Below are 27,451 nucleotides of genomic sequence, written 5' to 3' on the forward strand. Positions count from 1 at the left end.
CACATGTAATGTATGTATCTTTACACACGTGTTATGTATATATCTTTACACATGTGTAATATGTATATTTTTACATACCTGTAATGTGTACATCTTTACACACATGTAATGTATATATTTTACACACCTGTAATGTATATACCTTTACACACATGTTATGTATATATCTTTACACATCTGTAATGTGTACATTTTTACACATCTGTAATGTATATATCTTTACACACCTGTAATGTGTATACTTTACACACATATAATGTGTATAACTTTACACACATGAAATGTTTATATATTTACATGTGTATATATTTACACACCTGTAATGTATATATACCTTTACACACATTTAATGTATACAGAGGACTCCACATAATCGGATAACGGTTATTTGAATATTTCGAAATTTGCATAAAATTCTGCGGTCCCGATTTTTTCCTTCTTTATCTTTGTTTTTCAACTCCGTGTATTTGCATAGATTTTTACATGACCTCCGGTTATTTGAATAAAATATTTTGGAAATTCTAAAAATAAAATCGAATATTTTTCAATTTTGCAATATATTTTTAGCGAAATTTGCCGATATATGTTTCAAGATACTTCGCTTTTACTAGAAATCATCACGGTAACAGATTAACGTTATCGTATGGCTTGTTATTTTATGCATGAATCTGCAAAGGTATTCGACGCTGTTACGATTTACATCAGCAGCGGTTGATCATAACTTTAGTATAATCACTGACTCAAACATCTTATTAAAGCATTTGCACTTTCAAATATGTTTATTTATTAACGTAACGTACCTTAGTTGCGATCGGTTGGAGAAACCATGCTTCCTTACAACAATCGCCATTCATGAGTAGTATAGAGTCTATACCAGAGTCTTGTTGACTAGGACACACATATTTGAATCAAGCATCTCGTTGAACGAGACTTAAAAGCATGCAAAGTTGGCGTGCAATGACTACCGCAAGTTTCGAACAGTATGTAGGATACAAAAGATACTTGCTACGTTGTTTCATTGAGCACTACTTGAATATGCATTAATTTCTGAAATGTTATCAAGCTATTCGCGGTACATATCAACAATACAGGGAGAGTTATCAAAACACATTTAGGTCCAGTGAACGCATGGCTTATCACCTGCCGTCATTTTCGAATTCTTACACATGTATAAAAACAACACTACTAGTTGATCGGCACTTTGAAGTTTAATCACGATCGTAAGTTCATTTTGCCAGGCAAATGTACGTAAATTTGTTTATTATTTAGGTTCAGAATTGTAGACACAAATTCAATCCTGTTAAGTTATTGCATTTGATATCGATCGTTTAGCTGTTTCTCAAATATTCAATTGTCGATCTAACGTAAACAAGAATCTAATAGGCCTATTGGAATATTTTTTGTTATTAAACAATTCAAATCAATTTATGACTTCGAAAATAATTACTTGTGGTTCGTTTTAAGTGTAAATAATTTACGTATTTATCAAGTAAACGAAACGATATCTATTTGCCTGTTCACATACATATGTGTGAGGTCAAACGAAGGTGCAAAATGTCATCTCCGCCTATTCGAATACTCTGGTTATTTGCATATTTTCTGCTGGAAAATGACTTATTCAAATAAGCGGAATCCTCTGTATATACCTTTACACACCTGTAATGTGTACATCTTTACTGTTATGAAATGTATATATCTTTACACATGTGTAATGTATATATCTTTACACATGTGTAATGTATATATCTGTACACACCTGTTATGTATATCTTTACACACCTGTAATGTGTATAACTTAAAACATGTTTAATTAATACTAATACAAGTGTGTTATTATCTTTACACACCTATAATGTATATTCCTTAATCAACACCTGTAATGTGTATATTGTACACACCTGTAACCTATATTTACACCTGTAAATGTCTCACTTGTCTATCAGGGTCACCCCTGACCTTAAGGTCAGCTCTATGATTTTCAACCTACAATGTCACCAGGCTTCAAGTATTTGCCTTGAGAGTTGTGGATCATAAAAATCGTGTTAAGTGTTCACTACTTGAAATTTCAATGATCTGGATACTCTCTATATTTTTACACAAGATTTATACTTTTCCATCCTGCTGTTTTTGCTTTATTTGCTTTCCATGAAAAATGGTGGGATTTTAAATGTGGCTAATAACTTCTACGAAGAATAAATATACATTTATATGAAAAAACCATTATTTTTACTTAATTTCAGAGCCGGGATTTCACTACCTTAAAGTAGAATACAGTGTTAAGTTATGGTGATTCATTTTGACAATTTAAACAGCTTTTGATTATTATAATTGTAAACTATATATTTCTCCCACCTATTTGGTTATATGATACCGTCAGTTTGAAATTATGTTGAAGTTGAATGGGTACATTAAAATTCAACTCACATTTCAATTTGGATCCTGAACTTTCCTAAAGTTCTTGTACTGGAACCCAGACAACATTAAAGCGGTACAGTTCCATTTAAAATAGAGGGGTGCAAAGCGTGTCCAGATTGATGATATCAAATAAAACATTTGAAAATGAATTTGAACCCATCCATCATTTCATGACAACTGCTCAGTTAGCAATAGAAATATTTGAACAATTGTGAGAGAAATATTTCTATACCAGTATAGATAAATGACTAACATTTTAGTGATCATTACAAGCTGGTGTAATTGTCTTTGAACTTTGACAGGGGTAATTGTATGGTTATTAGCTCACCTGGCCCGAAGGGCCGGTGAGCTTATGTCATGGCGCGTCGTCCGTCGTCCGTCGTCCGTCGTCCGTCGTCCGACTGTCCGTCAACATTTCCTTTAAATCGCTACTAGTCATAGAGTTCTGCATGGATTTTAACCAAATTTGGCCAGAAACATCCTTGGGGGGAGGGGAACAGAACTTGTATAAATTTTGGCTCTGACCCCCCGGGGACAAGAGGGGCGGGGCCCAATAGGGGAAATTGAGGTAAATCCTATAAATCGCTACTTGTCCTAGAGTTCTGCATGGATTGAAACCAAATTTGGCCAGAAACATCCTTGGGGGAAGGGGAATAGAACTTGTATAAATTTTGGCTCTGACCCCCCAAGGGACAGGAGGGGCGGGGCCCAATAGGGGAAATTGAGGTAAATCCTATAAATCTCTACTTGTCCTAGTGTTCTGCATGGATTGTAACCAAATTTGGCCAGAAACATCCTTGGGGGAAGGGGAACAGAACTTGTATAAATTTTGGCTCTGACCCCCCGGGGACAGGAGGGGCGGGGCCCAATAGGGGAAATAGAGGTAAATCCTTTAAATCGCTACTAGTCATAGAGTTCTACATGGATTGTAACTAAATTTTGCCACAATCATCCTTGGGGGAAGGGGAACAGAACTTGTATAAATTTTGGCTCTGACCCCCCGGGGGCAGGAGGGGCGGGGCCCAATAGGGGAGATAGAGGTAAATCCTTTAAATCGCTACTTGTCATAGAGTTCTACATGGATTGTAACCAAATTTGGCCACAAACATCCTTGGGGGAAGGGGAATAGAACTTGTATAAATTTTGGCTCTGACCCCCCCCGGGGGCTGGAGGGGCGGGGCCTAATAGGGGAAATATAGGTAAATCCTTTAAATCGCTACTTGTCATAGAGTTCTGAATGGAATGTAACAAAATTTGGCCACAAACATCCTTGGGGGAAGGGGAATAGAACTTGTATAAATTTTGGCTCTGACCCCCCCGGGGGCTGGAGGGGCGGGGCCCAATAGGGGAAATATAGGTAAATCCTTTAAATCGCTACTTGTCATAGAGTTCTGAATGGAATGTAACAAAATTTGGCCACAAACATCCTTGGGGGAAGGGGAACAGAACTTGTATAAATTTTGGCTCTTGCCCCCCGGGGGCTGGAGGGGTGGGGCCCAATAGGGGAAATAGAGGTAAATCCTTTAATTCGCTATTAGTCATAGAGTTCTACATGGATTGTAACTAAATTTGGCAACAAACATCCTTGGGGGTAGGAGAACAGAACTTGTATAAATTTTGGCTCTGATCCCCAGGGGGCAGGAGGGGCATGGCCCAATAGGGGAAATAGAGGTAAATCCTTTAAATCACTTCTTCTCATAGAATTCTGCATGGATTGTAACCAAATTTGGCCAGAAACATCCTTGGGGGAAGGGGAACAGAACTTGTATAAATTTTGGCTCTGATCCCCCGGGGGTAGGAGAGGTGGGGCCCAATAGGGGAAATAGAGGTAAATATTAAAATTCCTTCAGAAAAGAAACAATGAACCTGTATTCAGAAAATTATTTGGCATTACAAACCAGGTGAGCGATACAGGCCCTCTGGGCCTCTTGTTTTTTAAAGTTCAAAAATTATGCCATTTGGAGGTACTCAACCAGCTATTATTCTTATTGCAAAAACAGAGCTGAGACGATCATCGTATCACAAGTTTGGGGATCGTGAGGAGATTCAAATGAAGATACAATGATCAAGTATCACAGGTGCTTTTTAGACGACTTTTTTTTCACTTGTCAAACTTGACGATAAGTAAGAAAATGTCCAGGTATCTGACCAGCTGGGCATTTAAATGTGCCATTAGATAGTTAACGAGATTACATTCAGGTAAAATCTAGGTAGCTAACATACCATTTAGGAACGATAGCAGTCATTCTCACATTTTCTCTAGCATATCAGCTCATATCGAAAATGAACATACAACACAAACTGAGGCACAAAACGGTGACATTAATATCCAAACTGTTGTTTATCGTAGTATTGATTCTATAGTAGGTCAGCATTGTTATACTTCTCACAACAAAGTTAAGGAGTCCACCAGTTATCCTGCAGTCAAGCTTTCACGGTTAATTTTTCTTTCAATTTTTTTTATCTTTTATAATTTTGCATTTCTGTTTTTTGGGGTTGGATAAAGGCCCTATGGGCCTTTTCCAACCCTATTGGGATCGTTGGCAAAATTTGGGAGACAATTTTAGCACAACCCTACAACAAATGAAACGTTACGAGGCAAGATATAGTTCTCTTTTCATAGTCTTTCTCTTTGTGCTGAATGCACATTTTAACCGTTTGTCAGGTGTGTATCACGATAAAATATCATAATACACGTATACAAAATTTGATTTACTGATTTGGTCCGTTTATAAACACCTTATGAATTTTCTTTTAACACGTATTAATGCGCTGGTCGCACAATGTACATGTAGGCTAGCGCTGTACATGTGTAACGTATCGCATCATACAGTTTATATATAGGCCTACGTAGTTACGGCGGTCGTAGGCTATATAACTATTTAAGTCATGTGTTGAATATTGTTTGTTCTAGAAAGTCAATTCATGTTTATATTTTATACACGAAATGTTTCCAAATAATTCATACATCTATACATGTGCATATCTATAAGCGAGCATATAAAATATTCACCGCATGACCCAGATTTTGCCACAGGTGCGCTGTAACATTCTCGTACATTTGTAGCCCTTATCTGCAAACAGCACATATACAAGGGGCAGTGCGGCTAGCTAGGTACAGTTCTCTTATAAGGTCTGGAATGTGTAATTGCCGTGATGCGGTCGAAACAAAGAGAAAATAGTCTAATAACAAACAAATAAAAATTAATTTCAATTTTGTATTTAGTTTATATTCCCTTGTTTTATAGTGGTCCTCTTTGGATAATCCTCACCATATTTCGAAAAATATATGCATGCGTTACAGTTATGTACGATTTAAAAAAAATACATTAATTACTTGTGTAAAATGCGGAGGAATTGAGCGTACATTTTTGATGCTGAGTACGACACAGCCCCACCCAAGACCTGATTCAAATCAACGTCACGCTGTACGACCAATTTTCATTGAAAATGTAAGTATAATATTTACATCCATATTTTTTATTTAAATATTCATGTTTAAAATGAATGTGAAATGGGATCTGACAAAGTGTATACACTGTAACAATTATCTCCGCAGTCTTTGAGCACTCTGGTGATATACAGGTTAATACATCATTAATTTACATTGCAATTCTCTATTTAAAGCGAGTGGCTCTATTATTCGGCTTTGTGTTTTTGCTATTTGATAGGCAAATAGCTATTTAAGTATAAAGTGTAGTCAGTTTTAATAACGAACTGTAATATCTAATAAAATGTGTATACACAATATAGTACATTTTTGTATACATGTTTGTGTATTTCCTCCATAAAGACAATGTATCAGGGAAATTGGAATCGCTGTTTCATAGATACATTGTTCCTCTTTCTTCTAACATTTTTCGGAAATTCCATAATTTATCAGTTTTAAGTGGGTTTTTTGGGGGGGTTTTGTTAAAAAAATATGGTAAATATACGACCTGTTTTTTACCAATCAAAAAAAAAAAAAAAACGAGAGCGCATTTTATTTATGTTTCTGCTGGGCTTGTAAGGAGGGATAGAACCCCGTTAGGAAGTTCGGATCTCGTTTACGGAAAGCGCCGAACGTTCCCGGTTGAGAGTGTCCAATCTGCTTCCATAGTATGTGATTTAAAGGTAGATATATGAAGAATTAAAATTATGAGGACCTTTATGATTAAATAGAACCAGAAACATACATGTATGTTGCTGATAGAACCAACCAAACGTAACAGTTAGGGACACAGGCTCGCGCAAGACTACCAAAGCGGTTACACTGGTAGATCTATCTACATGTAAGTCCTTAACTGTTAACAGCTATTTTTTTAAAGACAAATTTAGTTGTTGCATGATCAAGCGTAAGGTTACATCGAAGCAATATGTACAATGTAGCAAGCTTTGATCCCTAACGTTAATATATTCAACTAAAATATCAATCATGTCGATCACGATTCGACAGGGTATTACCGTAGTCCGCTACACCTGCCTATATTATTATGTGTTTTTTTTTAAATTTAATTTAAAAAAGTCCAATAATATAGGCAGGTAGATCTAGTACCGGTCCAAATAAACCAGTAGACTGTTTTACCTGTACACCGGACCCAGGGAGGTACATAACAATACTTGTGTTTGAACCGCGCCGTGTTTCAGGGATGAACTTGATGACAAAACAACGTGCATCATGGAGAAGAAAATAAGGTTTTGCTTAAGTTTGATTTTGGCTACTCTAATAATTTTCTTTTTATATCTCTTTTTTCTTGTGGCCTATACGGAGATAAAGGGAGGTAACTGAATGCTATAAACGAACGTTCGTGATTGGTCAACAATACCGGATGCTCACCTTACTGATCACAAGTTCAATCTGACGAAATCGTTCAAATTTAAACATTATCGTCAGACGGTCTGGAACCGGATCACAAACAAGTTATGAATGGATTTCAGGTTTAGTGTATAATATATTTCATGAAAGATCCTAGTGGACTAAATGCAGTACTCAGTAACGGCAAATGAGTTTGACGTTCACTCCATACTGTAAAAAGTTAACGTTAGGCCTAACATTGCCATTGCTCTAGTCTAAGTTCTAACGTGACGCTAACTTAAGTTCCAATATTGCAACACTTTTTGAAGACTAAGCCAAATTGTTAAATCTCCGTAAAACTTTATGTATATCAGACAAGTGCCCTAGTTGTGCCTTTTGCTGTTGCGGACCTTCAGTTTTTAGATTTTTTTCTGTTACCATGGAAACTCAAGTTAAACACACCAAATTACAATATCTTTGTGTTACCTGCTGTTATTTTTTTTACAATTTTACAATACTCGCATAAATTTAGAGTTATAATTGATTAATTGTTACTTTGACCTTGATATATTTGGGTTTTATGCCACGTTTTTCGGCTCCTTGTTTCAGGACTTGTTTACTTGTCAGTAGTGCATACAGTAGTCTACTGTATAATTATGAATAGACTATAGAGAGCTTTGAAGCATGTCTGTTCCATCCTTGTGTTTATGCAGGTTCAAGTAACACCAAAAATTTGATTAATAGTTATCTAGACATGATAAAATATGTTTGAATATATATATTTAAAGGAAGTTCAAACATTTTTTAATTTATTTTAAGTTACATATCTGTTAATACTACCCCATTCACATACCATGTGATACCAGATCTAACGTTTGTGTGAGAATAGTTTAATAGTATCTCAAGTGGTGATGTAATCTTCCAGCTGAAATGACTTTAGCGCAGAATATCATCTTTTAACATTGTTCCATCACCAATAGTAAAAATAGTCCTGCACAAACGTTATCGGGTATCATGTGGTATGTGGAATATTCCCATTGTTTCCTTCAGCTTGTTTGGTCATCCGACTGGAAGGGTCAGAATGACCTATAGACTATCTTCATCATGCTTTGTCCATCGTAATGTGCCATGTCTGTTATGCGTCGTGCGCTGTCTCGGCGTCGTGCAGAATTTTTTCATTCAAACAACTTCTTCTCAATAACCGAAAGGCCAAGAGTACTTGTATTAGGCCTGCAGCACTACCAAGTTTGTTTAAATAAATGACCTTCACCTTCATTGAAGGTCATGAGGGTAAAAAAGCTATAATCTTGTTAGGATGAAGAGCTACCAAATTTGTTCAGTGAATGACCTTGATCTTTGAAATCAAATATGCTACAATCTGTAAACTTAGTGTGTATTTCAGTTCTTTATATAATATATATATGTATTTCAGTTCTACTATGTGTATTCTATTAACAGTTAGATGACCGTTAAGGCCCATTGGGCTTCTTGTTAATAATAGTAATACAAACCATTTTTTAAGATTTTCTTTTCTTTTTTTTCAGCTGCTTCCGTTGGTGCAGAGGAACCTACCTGCAGTAATCACAACAACCAGGGGCCTTTTAACACAAAGTCATAACATGGCAGTAAGTTTTCAGACATCTTAATCTTTGCAATAAAAAACCCAACTTAAAACAGATATCAAACAAGTTTTTACACCAATATGATTTTATTTAAAAATAAAAAGATCAAAGTAACAGACGCTTTGAATATAGATATATATATCTATATGTGTATCATTTTTTTCACTTAAAGTTAAATTGCAAATGGATGTTATTTGCTATCCTGTAGGCCTTGGTGATACAGTACCACATTTTGTATGGCTCAGTGTGTGTGGGGTGTGTTATTATAGTGACTGGGAATCGGTCAATTACTAAATACAATATTGTTGATAGATTTTATTTGCAAACGCTTTTACTCTCTTATCCTTACTTATCGTAAAATCTAATTATTTTATCATTTAATGAAAGACTTATTGTATTGTTTCTTTCAAGCAGTTAAGAAATCCATGTTGTTTAATGTTTATAAAATTAATTGTACTGATTGTTGACTGATTTGGTTTCTAAAACTGAATTCAAGACAAAAGTTATGATATAATGCTTAAATGGTGACAAATAATTGAGTTAAATCCTTATGGTGTGTATGGGGGTATATTGCTATATGTCTATGACATATGGTTAAATAATCTTGGAGATCGATGTATGCTTTACAATCTTGGAGATGGAAATATATTTACACTTGGAATTATATTACATCTTGGAGACAAAGTTTTAATACAATCTTGGAGATTCATTACCATCTTGGAGATAAAATATTGCAATCTTGGTATTAATTACCATACATGTATCGTTATCACTTAATTTGAAATCAGTTATCAAAGGTGATTCATTTTAAATAAGTTGGTGAATATTCAAGTGAAGATTTTAGTGATTAACATACCAAATGGGTATACACACAATTTGTGCTTCATTTCATCAAGGAAATGATATATTTCCAGATGACACACGTGGAAGGCAGTGTGTAACAAACTGCTTGATATCATTTGCTTATTCCTTAAAAAAACAAATAGACACTTGGTCTTCTTCTGATTTAGATGAGGTATTATACACAGGAGATAAGTTGTACAATTTTGTAAGACACACTTCAGAAGTAACTTCTGAATATCTTTTCCCATCTAACTTACCTCGCTATATCTCATACTTGGAGATTAATTTTTCAATTAAATTAGGAAAGGAAATTGCAGGTACTTTAACTATAGAGAATAGTACTGATCAACTGATATCGAATGCGTATTGTGAACCGCTGGAAACTGCCATACTAAGATCTCTTTCTTCGTCTGCAATTTTGATCTTTCATAGTTGTGCAATAGGTGTTTTCTGTGTAGACAACCAATACTATATCTTCGACCCTCATAGCCGTAATTCAAATGGACTTTCAGATGCAGGTGGCACTGCAGTTTTATTGAAATTTGACACATTTTCGGACATGGTCAGTCATACAAGAAAGATTAGCTTCTTCAATTAGCATGTCTCCATTACATAAAGTTCAATTTTGTATACAATCTGTAAAGGTTAAAATTATAAAATCAAGAATATCAAATATTTACCCAGGTAAACCATATTTTTGTAATAATGACCTTCATCCGAAATCCTGTAAAAGAAAAGCAAACTTTGACAGCACTATAAATGAAAGCAAACGGAAAAAGAAATTATGCAAAACTGATGTTAATCAATACATTGATAAGTCAAAGAGATATAGCATGAATTGCCAGAACTGCACTAATATGGAATCAGAAGCAGTTGATATATCTAACCTAGAACAATTCCAAGACAGTGCATTATCAGAGGAAGAGGAAACCAATATCCATATCTCAATGCAAAATGAAGGGACAAGTTCTAACAGTAATTTTCAGAAAATCATATCCAGATTCAAAAAACGGACTAATCATGGTCCATGCTTTGTTTGCTGCTCATGTAATCAAACATGGTTTAAAGAAAGTGTTATAAAATTGAGTTCCTTAACTTCTCGTCAAGAGTACAGACATATGAAAGATATTTTAGATATATGTGTCGAAAAAACAGGATGGGTTTGTCAATCATGTTGTTTTTCAATCAGAAGTGGTAATGTTCCCCCATGCTCTATCTTAAATGGAATGAAATTTCCCGCAAAGCCACATGAACTAGAGCTCACTGCATTTGAAGAAAGACTTATATCACCACGGATACCTTTCATGCAAATAGTTGAGAAACCAAGAGGTGGTCAAATGAGTATAAGGGGTAATGTTGTAAATGTTCCTTCAGATGTTAATAACACTGTGAAGTGCTTACCTAGAACTGTTAATGATAATGAGACTATAATGGTAAAATTGAAAAGGAAGAAAGCGTATAATCATCATGTGATTTTCAGTGCCAATACGACCAAATAAATGTATAACAGCTGTTGATTGGTTGTTAAAAAATAGCAAATTATTTGTAAATGAGGGAATCACTCTTAACAAAGAATTTCATGTTAATATGTCATCAGTGTCAAAAAACAATGAATCTGTTATACCTGAAAATGAACAATTTGTACCTTTTGTACCACCAACCCCCCAAAATGCTGGAGATGAAATCTTGCAAGATACAAATGAAGAAAATTGTGATGATTCATCTGATGCATGGAATGAAGTTGATCTTGACACACGACCTTCTGGTAATTTTGATACCTTGCTTGCTCCAATAAATTTCCGTGAAGTTGAATCTTTGACATTTGCCCCAGGAGAAGGAAATCACCCATTAAGTATGTTTCAGGATAAATATGCTGAGTTTCTGGCTTTTCCTGTAATCTATTGTGGTGAAATAAGAATGGACAACAACCTGAGAAAAGTCCCTGTACACTATAGCACTATATGCAAATGGGAGTTAAGAAATGCTGACCGTAGGGTTGCAATGTGTATCCCAAATATATTTTTCAAGCTAAAAAAACTACAAATGAAGCAGATACAGGATAAAGTAACTTTGTCAGTAAGAAAATGTAAATTAAATGGTAAAAAATTAACTGCTGGTGACATGTCAAAAGATGATGGTATTGAAAAATTACTGAATCTTGATGAAGGATATAGTGTTTTAAAGACATTGCGAGGTTCACCTGCGTATTGGGAAAAGGCGAAAAAAGATATATTTGCAATGATCAGACAGCTAGGAATACCAACGTGGTTTCAATCATTTTCTGCTGCTGAAACTAAATGGGGTTCTCTTTTGAAAGTTCTTGGAAAAGTACTTCATAAAAAAGATTTCACTGATGAGGAAGTCAATCAAATGTCTTGGGCAGAAAAATCAGATTTGATCAAGAATGATCCTGTTACCTGTGCTCGATACTTTGATCACAGAATACAAATTCTTATCAATACAGTTTTGAAAGATAAGCAGAATCCCACTGGAGAGGTTGCTGATTTCTTCTACAGAGTAGAATTTCAACAAAGAGGTTCTCCCCATATTCATATGCTAATATGGATAAAAGGAGCTCCAGTGTATCGTATTTCTCCAAAATGTGACCTGATTCAATTTATTGACAAATATATTACAACAGATCAATCCTCCTGTGATGAATCCATTGTGAATTATCAAAAGCATAGACATGCCCGTACTTGTAGAAAGAAAGGTAAAGCAGTTTGTCGATTTGGATTTCCTTTACCACCTATGAAAGAAACAGATATTCTTGAACCTCTTTCTGAATGTGAAGACAATTTTAAAAGTTACCAAAAAATGTATGAAAAAATTTCAGCCGAATTGGAAAGACAGAAACTAGGAGAAAACATTACAATTGATGAATTTTTGAAAAAACTTGGTTTAGATTACTCTGAAATACATTAAATGTATCCGTTCTTCCTTAAAGGCACCAAAAGTATTTTTAAAAAGACTACCAAGAGACATACGGGTCAATGCATTTAATACAGTTTTGCTTTCTGCATGGGAAGCAAATTTGGATATCCAATTTATACTTGACGCCTATTCATGTGCTTCCTACATAGTTTCTTATATATCAAAAGGACAGAGAGGAATGTCAACATTATTACAGCAAGCTGTAAATGAGGCTAAAAATGGTAACAGCAATATTCGTCAACAAGTAAGAGCTGTCGGAAATAAGTTTCTGAATCATATAGAAGTGAGTGCACAAGAAGCTGTCTATTTAGTGTTACAAATGCCACTTCGTAGAGCTACAAGAGATTTTGTCTTCATCAATACTTCACCAGAGGAAAAACGAACTTGTATGTTAAAAGATAAAAACTCTCTTTCAGAACTACCTGAATCATCTACAGATATATATGCTGACAATCACCTTAAACGTTATTCACGTCGTCCTAATTTATTGAGTTCTATTTGTTTAGCTGAATTTTTTGCTTGTTACAATATTGTCTTCAATAAAAGAAAAAATAAGAAAAATGACAATCTGCCTGAACAAGATGAAGATTGTTATGATGATGACCCTGTAGAAGACCCCAATGAGGAAAATGAAGATTATGATGCAGAAAACATAGATTGTAGTGAAATTAAAGAAATAGAGATGAAGGGAGGTTTGATTTTGAAACGCAGACAAAAAAGAAAAGTCATACGTTATGTACACTACAACAAAAATCATGACTCTGAAAACTTTTATCGAGAACAACTCATGTTGTTTGTACCATGGAGAAATGAAAACAAAGACATCTTGGATAATTGTAAATCTTTTGAAGACAGATACACTCAAGTTGAACATTTAGTGAAACGTGAAAGGCAAAAATTTGATCCAAATTCAGAACTCATTGATTTGATGATAGAATCCTGTAATGAGCTTTCCCAGAATGATGTTGATGAAAATGTGTGGGATAATGTTGCTCCAGGGAATCAACATGAAGAAGTAAGAGACAATGAACAATCTAGTACAATAAGTTCCTTGTATGGTTGTTTTGATCCTGGTAAACGTGCATGCTCTTATGATATTGGTGCTGACTTAGGAATTTTAAGAAAGGAAATATGTGAAGATGATTTAATGCCAGATCAAATGAACATTGATGACTACTATAAACTACTTCAAAGTCTTAACTTGAAACAAAAACAGTTTTTCTATCATATTCTGCATTGGTTTAAAACAAATGAAAATCCTATATACCATTTTCTAAGTGGTGGAGCAGGAGTTGGAAAATCTGTGCTTATAAGTGCATTATATCAAGCTCTTAACAAGGTTTTCAATTTCCAAATAACAGAAAATCCTGACAAAATTAAAATACTTTTAACTGCTCCAACCGGAAAGGCTGCATATAATATTGGAGGAAATACATTGCATCATGCATTTTGTATCCCAGTTGGTCAAGGTTTTTCCTACAAACCATTAGATAGTGAACAATTAAACACAATGAGAGTGAAATATCAAGCTTTAAAGTTAATAATCATTGATGAAATATCTATGGTAGGTAGTAGATTGTTTAATTTTATTAATCTGCGTTTACAAAATATATTAGGAAAAAAACAAATCTTTGGAGGAATAAGTGTCATTGCAGTTGGAGATTTGTATCAACTCAAACCAGTAATGGATAGTTGGATATTTCAAAATCCCAGTTCTGATTATGCTGTTTTGGCACCAAACTTGTGGCAAGAATCGTTTTCATTGTTTGAGTTAACAGAAATTATGCGTCAAAAAGAAGACTTTGAGTTTGCTCAGTTGCTAAATAGGTTAAGAATTGGTAATCATACAGATCATGACATAAATATTCTGAAAAAACATGCTATACAATACAACAGCCAGTGTTACCCTGAGAAAATAACTCATTTATTTACAACAAGAAAACTTGTGAATGAGTATAACAATAAAGCATTCCAAAGTGTAGCAGAAAATAAAAAAGCCATTATTCCAGCTGTTGACATTGTAACAGGTGATGTTCAACCAGAGTTTCATGAAAAAATAAAGGATAAAATACCAAATGATCCAGCAAAAACAATGGGATTAGAAAGTTTTCTTCAAATTGCTGAAGATCTCCCAGCAGAAATATGTATCAATATTGATGTTGAAGATGGAATGACAAATGGAACTCCATGCATTGTGAAAAAACTGGATTATAGAGTAGAAAACTGTGAAAGATGTAGTATTATATGGGTTGAATTCATTGATAAAAAAATTGGAAAAAATTGTAGTCGTTCCATGAAGCACTTGTATGATGATTCAATTTTGAAAACTTGGATTCCAATTATTGAGGTAACTAGAAAATTTAGTTTTCTAAAAAATAAGTCTATTTCCATCATTCGCAGGCAATTTCCTGTCCGCCTTGCAGCTGCAAAAACTATACATAAAAGCCAAGGATCTACAATGGATGCTGCTGTACTACATTTTGGTCAATACAAAATTGACCATATTCATTATGTTGGTTTAAGTCGGCTGAGATGTATGAAGGAACTCCATATTCTTCACTTAAACGAGAAGAAAATTTCAGTATCATCAACAGTACAGGAAGAAATGAAAAGACTTAGAGATGAAGCAAAGTTAACTCCATGCCTACCATGCATAAATGATAATGACACAATTAAACTTGTTTATCATAACATAAGGTCACTGCATAAGCATTTCCAAGATTTGAAAATGGATCTAAATATTCTAAATGCAGATATCATTTGTTTATCAGAGTCACGCCTTACATCAACAGATTGTACAGAACTGATCCGGTTGCCTGGTTTTAAAGAATATCGATTTGACAGTAATGAAAGTGATAATTTTAGGCCTTATCATGGTATTGTTGTGTATTCAAAACTTGATTTACTTTCTGTTCATGAAATAATAGAAAATAGAATGCAAGCAATAATCATTCAATTATTGTACAATAACACAATTATGCAAGTTGTATTTGTCTACATACCACCTAAGAAAGGTACAGTTAGATCTGTTAGTACACTTTTTGATAAAGTAAAGACGAAGCTAAACTTCAAATTAATTTCCATTATAATGGGTGATTTCAATGTTTGTGCTTTAGCAACACCTTCAATCAATGAATTTTGCAAACAACATGGATTTCAACAGCTTGTGTCAAGTCCAACAAATGATTATGGCAGTATTATAGAACATGTGTATTTTAATTACCCAAACCTGAAACACAAATGTTCTACTTTAGAAAGTTATTATTCAGACCATAAACCTGTATTTTTCCATTTGTCTTTGTCTTCATTAGACTAATATTACAGAACAGTATGTTAGGTAAATGTAAGAACTGCTTTTTGATATTACTAAATAACAAATTTTATGTCATTACAGATGCAGACTTTAGATGATGTACTTGGTAATTGTACGAAACAAATGCCATACACGAAATCTGTAAGAATCAGAGTCATTGCAGTGTCTGACATAAAATCATATACCAATGACAAACTGGAAAAGAGGCAATATTTTATAGGACACCGGCATTGCAGACACGTCACGTGCTGCAAAGTTAATTCTTTATGACCAGGGAAAATTTAACAAAATGAAAGAAGGGAACAATCTTCTTCTAAGAAATTTTATTGTAAAGCCAGACCCAGAGGGATCATTACTAGGAACAAGCAATACCCGCATTTTCCCAACAGGACATATTGAGGTGCAAGAACCTCTTGTCCTTCTGGCAAGAAAGTTAGTCAACCCTCCTGAGGCAGAAGTCCAGCCATTGGTTAAGGCATTGGCATCACCTCTAAAGAAAAAGGTGTCAGTCCGTGGACAAGTTGTACAGGTAAGTTAAAATTGCCTTAGTAATTAGTGAAATTAGACAAGGTGAGCATGTTATACTTTACTGTCAAGTGTTTATCTATCATCATTTTCTGACGCAACTTCATAAAAAATTACTGTAATTAATACAGTCAACTTTAGGTTGTAGCATTTAGAGAAGTGGTCTTTTTGAGCATTACACTACTCAGGAGCTCAGAAAAAGGGGGCAAAAGGGTAAAGTCTGCTATATAGAGAGATATCACAGACACACATTTTTGGTTCTTATATCTTATTGTCCTTATAGATTAGGGTCTTCAGTTTCACAGATGGTGAGGTAAAATGTCAAAGCAGATCAAAATATTAAATGTAGTTTGTTGTCAGATGATAACTTCTGAATTATTATATACCCAAAGATATGAATATATAATAATTACTAATTATATGTTTGATATAACTCATCTGGTATAAAATGCTAATTATTTTTACCTTATAACTGTTTGTCAATTTCAGGAAGAAGTCACTCATGAAGTTTCTGTGAAAAATCAACCAGTAAGTGTTAAACATGTTTACATAAAAGATCAAACCAATCCAAGATGCCGAATCAGCCTTTGGAGGGATTGTGCTGAATGCAAATTGCAAACAGGGGATTATGTTACCATAACTAATGTTGTGGTTAACAACTTCAGGAATGAGGTGTCATTATCTACAACATCTCAATCCACAATAAAAGGTAAGTACATGGATAAACTCAAAAGTCAAAAATAGGTTATTCTGTACTTTTTTTACAACTTAATTGTATATTACAACATTACTGCTATGCTAGTTCAAGGTATTAGGACTAATTCATGTACCTGTGATACCTGATAAAGTTTGTGCGGGACTGTTATTTCTATTGGTGAAGGAATGACGTCAAAAGATGATATCCCGTGCAAACGTCATTTCAGCTAGAAGATTACAAGAAGGTACATTCTATCAACACTAGAGATGCTAGTCCCGGACAAGTGTTATCAGGCCCCGAGTTCTCGAAACAAACTTAAGTCAAAAACTGACTTAAGTCATAAATTTTCATATAAATTACATAAGGAGAAAAACTTAAGTTTTGACTTAAGTCTGCACTTTTGTTTCGAGAAATCGGGGCCAGGTATCATGTAAGTCCCATTTATGTAAAGGCTGTGAACTGAATAGAAGTCAAGGTCACAAAGATGTGTGACTTAGAAGGTTCAAAGTAGTATGTAATTTGATTTTTTTTTCTCTTAAAATCATGATGTCTATACAATAATATGGTCAATAGATCACATATATGAACTTGTTCAGGTATCAGTTTAATGACTATTTCATGTATGCTAATTGTTTTATTAGAAAACAGATGCTCCAGAGGAGGTATTGGTGCACCAAATCCAAGCTGTAAGCTTTATGCCGAATGAGGAAAACCTTACGATGTTGGACACCAATGATGATACTCTCATCATCCCAACAGCAGTTGTCACCAAATTTCTCCCTGATATCCCTTTGGAGGAATTGGAGAATTACTTCTTGGATAGGATTGTGAAAAATGAAAACAACATCATCAATATCAAGCTTAGATGTCAGGGCAGTGACATTTTGTCAATATTAGACTTGCAGTGATTGGTATTCGGATCCCAGGAACAAGGAATTCAGTGTTCAGTTTATGTTTGATATGAAGAGAGAATCAGAATTTATTTGAATTTTGAACATTATTATTGGCTGAAAGCTTTACCAATGTCGCAATTGTATCGCCATATAATTTGATGAACATTGAGGAAATGACCTATCCTATATTCCACACAGGACTGTAATTTTATCCGTGTCAGTTTATGAAGTAGTTACAGAGACATTGTAAGACTTCATTTTATTTGAAAAGCCTGTTAAAGTGTTTCAATTCAAATCAAAATCATATATTGTATGTATGCAATATTTGATACTTGATATATTTGTAGGATTTTTTTTTATTGACACTTGTAATATTTGATTAACACAACATTATAGCTATCCTGATGTTTAAAGACATTTCTATTACATATGTACATAATTATTGTATGTGTGTAGTTATACACAATTGGCCATATCTATAGTAAATAGTTAAGTGGGACACTTACAGAGTTTGTATCTTTTTATGTATTAGGATGTGTATTGCAGAGTTTGTATCTTTTTATAGATTAGGATGTGTATTACAGAGTTTGTATCTTTTTATAGATTATATTGTGTATTGCAGAGTTTGTATCTTTTTATAGATTAGGATGTGTATTACAGAGTTTGTATCTTTTTATAGATTATATTGTGTATTGCAGAGTTTGTATCTTATTATAGATTAATTGTGTATTGCAGAGTTTGTATCTTTTTGTAACTTCAGAATGATTTATGAACATATGTATCACTGTAATAAATTTTGCTATAGAAATTGTCATTGGAAATTCAGTATGATTCTTTTTATGATTTGAAATGAAAAGATTAAATATTGAATTTGCATAAATTCATTGGTATTTTCAAAAGTAGTTCAACAGAATGGCATATTCCGAATTTGCATATTACAGAGTTATCTGCACTTGCGGGTAGGTATTGATTGTGACGTCATGTGTTTAAGAGCGTTACGTCATATATTTTGGAGAAACAACGTGAATTGCACTCACAAAATAATGACGTAACAATTGGTACCTACCCGCAAGGGAGCTAACTCTGTAATATGCAAAGACGGAATACTGTAATACGAGTAGATCTTTTTTTTCATTTACTTCCCTTATAATCTATCAATATATCTTAACGTAAATTTTTTGTGTAAAATAAATTGTGTTGTTATCATAAATATTTGATAAGCCGATTCTCAATATTTATGGTGGATAAAATAATCGTTATACAGTCTTATAAAGGATCAAATGCTGGCTAGCATGAGATCTCCAGCTTAATTACCCTAGTTTCTAAAAAACTGTTATGTGTGGCAACAATTTTTATTCAATTAAGAAGAAGTTACATGTTTATTTTTATTTTCATTTTTTGTACAAATTTGAATATCTAATAGTGTACAAGTCTGTAAAAAACTTCATTAATTGTTCACTACAATATTGAAATATTGATGCTTAACATGAAAACAAAATGAAAGTCATATTATATTGTAAGACAGATGTATTTGGAAAACCATTTTGAACACATATTAAGTTTTGGACCATTTCACAGAAACAATTCTGATTTTGCTTTGTATTGTAAAGTTGAATTTTTGAGAAATTTCTGAGCCCCTGTGGGTCATTATTTCAAACTGGAGATTTTAATTTTTTAAGAGTCTCCTGTTCAAAATGGGTGACTTGATAGGTACATGTATGATACATTTTTTAACAGAATGTACATTTATAGCAATTTAAAAACTTATCTTTTTAGTTAATACATCAGGACTTTGACTTTACAAGAAATGGCCAGATATCTTCTTATAATTTTAATACTTTTTGGTGTTTTCTTTTCTCTTTAAACTATTGATAATTCTTATGTTGTTACTTGTTGTGCATGTTTATTTTATTTTCATAGCTATTGGGTAAGTGCATGTTTTAATAAATGTTAAGTGTTTAATGAAATACAGTTGTCTGTCATGCCTCTTCCATATATGTCCAACTTTTCTCAGCAGACTTAGATAAAATTTGCAATGGACAACTACCTAAAGAGTTACATATCAATATTTTGTAAATTGTGAAAAAAATAAAGATGACATTCGTGGCATTCATGACCTTTAAAATATTTAAAATCTAAATATTTTGAAGGAATATTAAAATCTAAATACTTTGAAGGAATATTCCAGACATATTTTAGATCATTGTAACCTACTTTTGAAAAATTGACCTAGAACAATGAATCTTGACATCTAGAATGAACATTAAATGATCATGGTGTAATGGATAATGACATTTATGAACTTTAATTTTGCAAAAATAGGTGATGTTGACCTACCTTTTTGAAAAATGGCTTAGACTCTGAAAATAGTTACCCATGTAGAGCAATTCATAAAGCAATTAAAATTGACATTTTATTTATTTACAACCATGCGAAATTGGTCATACACCTTATAAATATAAATCACACTTGTTGACTGATATGGAAGAGCCAAGGGATCATATTTTGGGAGGAGTATCCATAGAAACCCTTATGATTGGAATGCTGACCTTTGATCTTTTCATGTCCAGGCGAGGAACTCCAGCTGTCTTGAAAGTGTGTTGCTACTGTGATATCCGACCACATTGTCATATCAGATGGACAAGGGTGTCTTTGATATAGGACAGTTGAAAATTAACTTTAAACATGAAACATGAATTCGCTTCATTGCGAAAATCTCACCCCCCCCCCCTTCACGGTTTTGTATATTTTAAGATGAAATGTAATCATGAAGGCGGATAAGTAACACCTTCCGATTTGTTTTATTTTTAATCAAGCACTTAAATAATAGCAAATAGGAATACATTTTAACATTGAAAGAATGATTTATCCATTTGGCATGTAAGTGTTTAAATTTATGAAACAATTGTTTTGTAATCTAGACTTTATCTTGGCTGATATACGATGACTTGCATTGGCAAATAAACAACACATATATTACTATAGGTCATCCTAACCCTTAGGGTCAGATGACCTAAAACGAAATTAGTTGTTGTAATAATGATACACTGTCTTTGCTTTGAAGTTGGGCTTCGATTCTTTGTAAATTTTCAAAGAAGTCTTTCGTTTTCTATAATTTTTCCCTTTCCAGCAACTATACACAACCCAAACTTTCATAAGATACTAATAAACACCAAATATACATCTGAAAGCATAATATTGTCTTGTTAGATTGATATACATTTAATATTAGTACAATTGTCAAAAAAGTTCAGTAAAAGAGAGTAAATACCGGTTATAATTAAATGTACATCATTGACATCAAGCAACTTTGTGTTCAAACTACATATACATGTACAAAGAATTACCAAATTTTAGCATGTTATAGACTTTGACCACAGTTACATTTACAACGACTGCACAACTTTCGATAGAAATTTTGATATCAACTGGATCTCAGAAATTGATTTCAAAAACACTCTTTGATATTCTACTTTTAGGTAAATTCAAAATTACTTCAATATTCTTTGATTTTTGGAACAGTTGTCTTATACTTAAACTACTGTTTGGTTTGGGTTATTAATTCTACTACATTAAGTCATCACAATAAAAAATGTAAATACTATGTCTCTCTGTACCAAGAATATAGGAATTGATTCAAAGAAATGAAATAAGTACATCTTAATCTTGATACAAAATGTTATCCAACCCCTTCGGTACTTTCAGTACTTTGATTTAAGGTGAAGTTAGCTGTTATGTTTTCCAAACATTTTCACTGCTCACTATCTTTAAATGAATTGATGACAGTTTGTCAAAAATGAAACTTGTTTTCAGTTCTGTCAGGCAGATATCAGATAGTTCTTGTAGCATTATAAATAGACATTAACATTTGCTTTAGATGCAGGTTTCAAACTGATACACATGCTTATCAAGTTTTATCAATGCTTCCGAGCTCAAACTGGATGGAATACTGCATTTCTTTAAAATTGACGTCAGTTGTGCACTGCCTGAGAGTAAGCTTGCCAGTGATACAACAACTATAGGTATACTGAGATAATATAAACATAATGATGGGGTGAGGAGGGGGGAGGGGGGATTATGTAACAGTTGTAGTAACATACCTCCAGTGAGTTTGTTCTGATGGTTGGCAGTCTAACATGGTAATAGATTTGTAATGATGTATATTGCTAAAGCATACGCCTGGTGGTCACAGGTATATAGTCCAGGAAAACTCACAACAACCTGCAGATGTTGTAAACACAGAAAACTTTTAAATACATTTCGTTAATTCTAACATGATTATGTATATAATTATTAATTTAATTGTTGTAAGTAAGTGTGTGAAGTTTACATCTTGTCACAGTGTTCACGATTTAAGTTGGCCCGATGGCCCAAGGCTATAGAAAATCTGGTTGGCCCTATTGGCTATGCAATTTTGACTTAATAATATTTAGTTAAATGCTTGATAAGGACAAATAATAAAATTAATAATGAAAAATCTGTATTTTGAGCAATTTCCATAGTTTTTGTTGCTTAAGTATTACAAAACCCTTAGAAGCATTTACAATCAATTTTACGGTCCTTTTATTTCTAAAACAATACATGTATGTGATGATATAACAGGTCTATGAAAAAATGGCTGGGGCCATAGAATTTTCTTTCTCTGCAGACTGATTGTCTATGGAAAATTCATAGTCACTTTCAGACACTGTTGTTATTGGGTATAGTTTATGTGTTTTCACAGATAAACATATATAACAAGATTTAATGAAAATAAAAAATTTATTAACTTAATAAAAAAAACTTGTGGTCGTTGTGGGATATTTTATTTTTCTGTTGATCGTTGCTTAATGATAAGAATAAATATAGAAAACCATGTGGAGTTTTTCCTGGTGAAGGTAGGCGTCCCGTGATACTGTAGAGCAAATGAAATGTTTATAAATTCACCTGTCTGCCTGTTTGTTCAAAACCTGTTTTGCCAGAGTCATAAAACTTTACAAAAGCGGGTTTTAAGAAATAATTTATGCATTTTATCTTTTATGTGATCTTTGTAAAATATGACATAAGAATATTTATTCATTTCATAATGAATACAATATTGGCTGTTTGAGCTGTTGAAAGCCTTCCGATGAAATAGGTGATAATACTGTGTTATTTATCTAATTGTTCTAATTGGAACTGAAATCAGAAATTTGTATGTTAGCTCAATTTTTATCATTTTATTCATAAAAATTTAAAACCTACCGCCAAATAACATTTGTGGAATCAAAATTGATGAATAATTCTGTTTAGTTTAGATAGTTACAGTGATAGTCTTGTACCCCAAAACACTAAAAATTAATTTTTAAGGTTAATTTCAAATGCTGTTTGATATGGTAACATTTCATTGTGTTTGGCCTCTAGATACATTCACACCTGGTGTTGATGCTGTCATTTATATACCTGGATATCCATACATCATTGTTATATGTAATTCTAGGAGAGAAAGTCGCGTGCTGAGAATGTGTGTATCCTATAATTAGGATTACCTGCTCCATGGACGATATGCTTCCGTCCTTTGAGGATAGCTGACATTGTGTCACTAGGGTCAAGGCCATGGCTTGAAATATATAGATAGATATATTTTTCTTATCAATAGTCTGTAGCTGTGCAGGTTTCCAGGTGTAAGTAGGTAAATGATCTTACAGAAGGTATTTTTGTTCCTTTTGAGTACATAGATCTCCCAATAATTATTGGGTTCAGATGACTAAATATGACACTGTATCCGTCCGTGGTAATTTAGCAGATATTATGGGATAGGAATGGCAGCTATAGAATCATCTAACAACCACAGGTATCATGAGGATCTATCATTCTCCTCTCACCACATGAAACCAACTCTTTTCGTGGGAGATTTATTTTCAAGAATTTTTTTATCATGTCCAATTCACGAATTAAACAGTTATCATATATTATGCAGAAAATCTAGCGTATATTTGGTGTTAGGCCATCGACATATATTTTCTTATGTAATTAATGTTTTTAAGAAACCTTTAATTAATATCTTAGACAATTCTTGCGCATATAAATTCAAAGATATCTCCATTCAATTTTAAATCCTCAAAACTTATTTCCACAAAAATGTTTTTAAACAACGATTGCGAAAATTTATTAGTCGTAAAGAAATTTTTATATCAGTGCTGAGATAACTCTTTCATTAAATATTATATTTATTTTATAAGTTCTTTAAAGATGCTCAACCGCCGACAGAGCATAAATGATATTCATCACTTGAACAATAATTGGTGTTTAATCGTCTAAATATATGTCTAATTCAAATAAAAAATAATATAAAATGATTTATTTTGCCTTTTGTGCATGAGCAATCAGTACTTCATTCCATATAGGATATAGTGCCACAGAATTTTTTCGGGATGCAATTAATTATTTTTCATATTTTTGACTTGAAGTAAAATTAGAAGCTCAAACTTTTCAATGGTGGTAATGGTGTAAAGTAAGTAACTTTGGTATCGGAAGAAAAATATTAAATCGTCTGCTCCTGTTTTTGATAGTGACAAATTATCATTTGTCAGCGGTGGAGCATCTTTAATGTATTGATTAAATGATAGAAATAGTTTATTTAGATATGAGTCTGTTCATGGACATTTACATATACTTGAATCTTGCAAGTTTGAGATTTTGAAGATTTTTGTACATCATCATCATGAGGTGTGTTGGTATCCCAGCCAATCTTTGACAGCAGGATGTTTTGCTGTTGGTCTGATTGTATAGCGATTCCTGTAATATCTTATACATGTTGAAGTGTGTGAAACTATTGTTAGTAAGTTGACGATTTAACCATAAGTGCATTCATGTAAATGCTTTAATTTAAAGTGCCTAAAACTTCTTTTTACAATTATCAAAATATATATATAGATTTCTTCATGAATTTCTGGCTCCTAAACTCTATAAAAGTGGTTTCTGTACTTGTGACTGTTTGGCTTAAAAGCCTCTGTAGAACTGAGAGTTAATGTTGGAACTTGTACTTGGAATGGAATGTTGAATATTTGTGTGAGAAATGAAGTTACAGAGTAGGTAAAATGTGCCAGGGTTATGGGCCCACAGTCCGTGTTTTCTTTCTTGTGATTATTTTCAAATATGAAACATTTGCTTTAAATCGAGAACACATGTGTTTCTATGACAACCAGTAGAAACAAAAGAAGCCTTTGATTCTTCAGTGGAAGACTGCGGTGGTAGATTTTAATGGCATCAGGTTTTTTTTCTGAAATAATATTTACGTAACTTAGTGTAAGTGAGGTTTTGGAGATGTGGGATAGCGATATGGACGATATGGACGCTGTGTTGAAGTGTGTTCATAGATCCACGATGTGGTTGGGACAACATTATATAATTGTAGTACAGCTAAATATCTCCATCACATATCATTACACTTTACTATCAGACAACTATACAAGGTGATTTATATGTTTCCCCCTACATTGTGGAGTTTGAATTCAGGTTTGTGTTAATCAAGTTACATATATAAATCACGTCTTCATACTATGATGCTAGCTACAGTTGGGAGCAAACTAAACTTGGTATCTAGTGCACTTTGTAGTGCACACGTAGTGAACAACGTAGTGCACTAGACTAAACATTGTAGTGCACTAGAGTGCACTACGATGTGAACTCCAGTTCACTACGATGTGAACTCCAGTTCACTACAGTGTTAACTCTAGTGCACTACAATGTTAACTCTAGTGCACTACCATGTTAACTCTAGTGCACTACGTAGTGCACATCACTTTTACAGTGCCTGTACGTGCATGTACGTGATACACACATGTTCCAGTATAACCTTACAAATACAAGTATATTCAAATTTGTGGTATAACTTATATTCATTTTGAAATGAATAAATGAATGAATTTTCCGGATACTATATGGACCCTTACAATTACTAACATTGAATTGTAATATGGGGGATGAAAGTAATGCCAACAGTGTGCATGGACAATTAAAATTGTCAATTAAATAACTTGTATTTTTAGATACAGTGTTCATGAAGCTACATTTGTTCTGGCTAGATTATAGGTTTTACCAGAAATTTATACAATATATTATCTAAATATCTTATTTTACACATTCATTCACGTAATCACATCCTTTTCTTGGACTAGTATGTATGATGGTCGTATGTATAACTGAGCCAGCATGTTAGTTAAATTTCAGGTAAAACAATTCATGTCCAGAGGGCAGATCAAGTGTCAGAGTGGCGAAATACATATACAATATACATGTAGCTAGGTAGGTTTGGGGTGGGGCTGGGGTATAAAGGAGCCCAAGGGGTATTGTCTCGAAGCATGTTTGGAATACACATATATACATGTACATGTAGTATAAATTTAACTATATAGTACATAATTAATAAAACCCTCTCCATCTCCTCAAAAAATATAAATAAAATAAAAACAAGATACAAAACAATGTGAATACATTATCTTCATTTTGAGGGGAAAAAAACAATATTATAACAATTATTCTCAATTGAAAGAATAGGCGTATTTTGATAAAAAGTAGCTGTAAGTTTATTATTATTATTATTATTATATGAAACAAAACCACATGGGGTCAAGTAGACAGTTAGACTTTACTAAACTAATCAGGTACAGAGGCTGTCACAGCATGCTATATATCTATTGAATTGAATGCTACAATGGACCCCCTGGGGTTAAAGAAAATAGGTATACCTTACCTGTGACGCCTGACTGATCATCTCAGGTAAGGTGTCACCTCAGGTGGGATGGGGAAATAGGGAGAAAAGGGCCCTAGGCCTAGTGACCATAACGACAGACCTGTGTGCCAAGAGTTTACAGTATACAAGTCATTGGTCACCAAGTCATTTATGTATGCGGGTACAATGTATACCTGTATCCCCATGTACAATGTACAGTACATGTATATTAGTTTATGTGACAGATTTTTGTACCAATTACACATCAATTAAATATGATAACAATTAAATAATTAATATGTACACGTATGTAGTTAGAAATCCTTGATATGTATATGATAAAAATATTGTATTTTATGTGTATGTGTAAACACTAAAACACAACATGAATTATATGCGACACTCCACATTATTTTAATGTACATACAAGTCGATGATCATCACTTTTTGTTAATAATCTTTTATTAAATGTACACAACTTTTGCTGCTTAATTTTGATATAGATTTCATATGTTTATACATATATATACGGTATATAGAAATAAATCAAAATTTAATATATCAATCTGTTACCTGTTACCTGTTACCTCTTCTTAGACACCGTAGTTAGCTGGTTCCAGCTAGTTGTGGCGCGTTTTGTTCATTTACTAAATAGTTGTCCGGTTGTGCCATATAAAAACTGGGGTAAAACTTGCATGGTACTGAATTCCAGTGAGTGTTCAGTCGGTTTTTAAACGAGTTCA

At 33.4% G+C, this 27,451-nt stretch overlaps 2 protein-coding genes across 6 annotated transcripts in view; both read left to right on the forward strand.

Moving 5' to 3' along the window:
* The window catches only part of LOC138334348 (vitamin D3 receptor B-like), a 580,118-nt gene that overhangs the window by 373,689 nt on the left and 178,978 nt on the right, over positions 1-27,451 (forward strand). The window lies entirely within an intron of this gene.
* LOC138334350 (uncharacterized) lies at positions 176-18,830 on the forward strand. The gene is made up of 6 exons (XM_069283010.1): positions 176-5,867; positions 8,734-8,814; positions 15,983-16,042; positions 16,176-16,430; positions 16,916-17,135; positions 17,765-18,830. Exons 1-6 carry the CDS (start codon positions 5,709-5,711, stop codon positions 17,827-17,829), a joined length of 840 nt encoding a protein of 279 aa, XP_069139111.1. The 5' UTR covers positions 176-5,708; the 3' UTR covers positions 17,830-18,830.

This window comes from Argopecten irradians, chromosome 11 (genome assembly GCF_041381155.1).
Source record: "Argopecten irradians isolate NY chromosome 11, Ai_NY, whole genome shotgun sequence".
NCBI classification, from domain to species: Eukaryota; Metazoa; Mollusca; class Bivalvia; order Pectinida; family Pectinidae; genus Argopecten; species Argopecten irradians.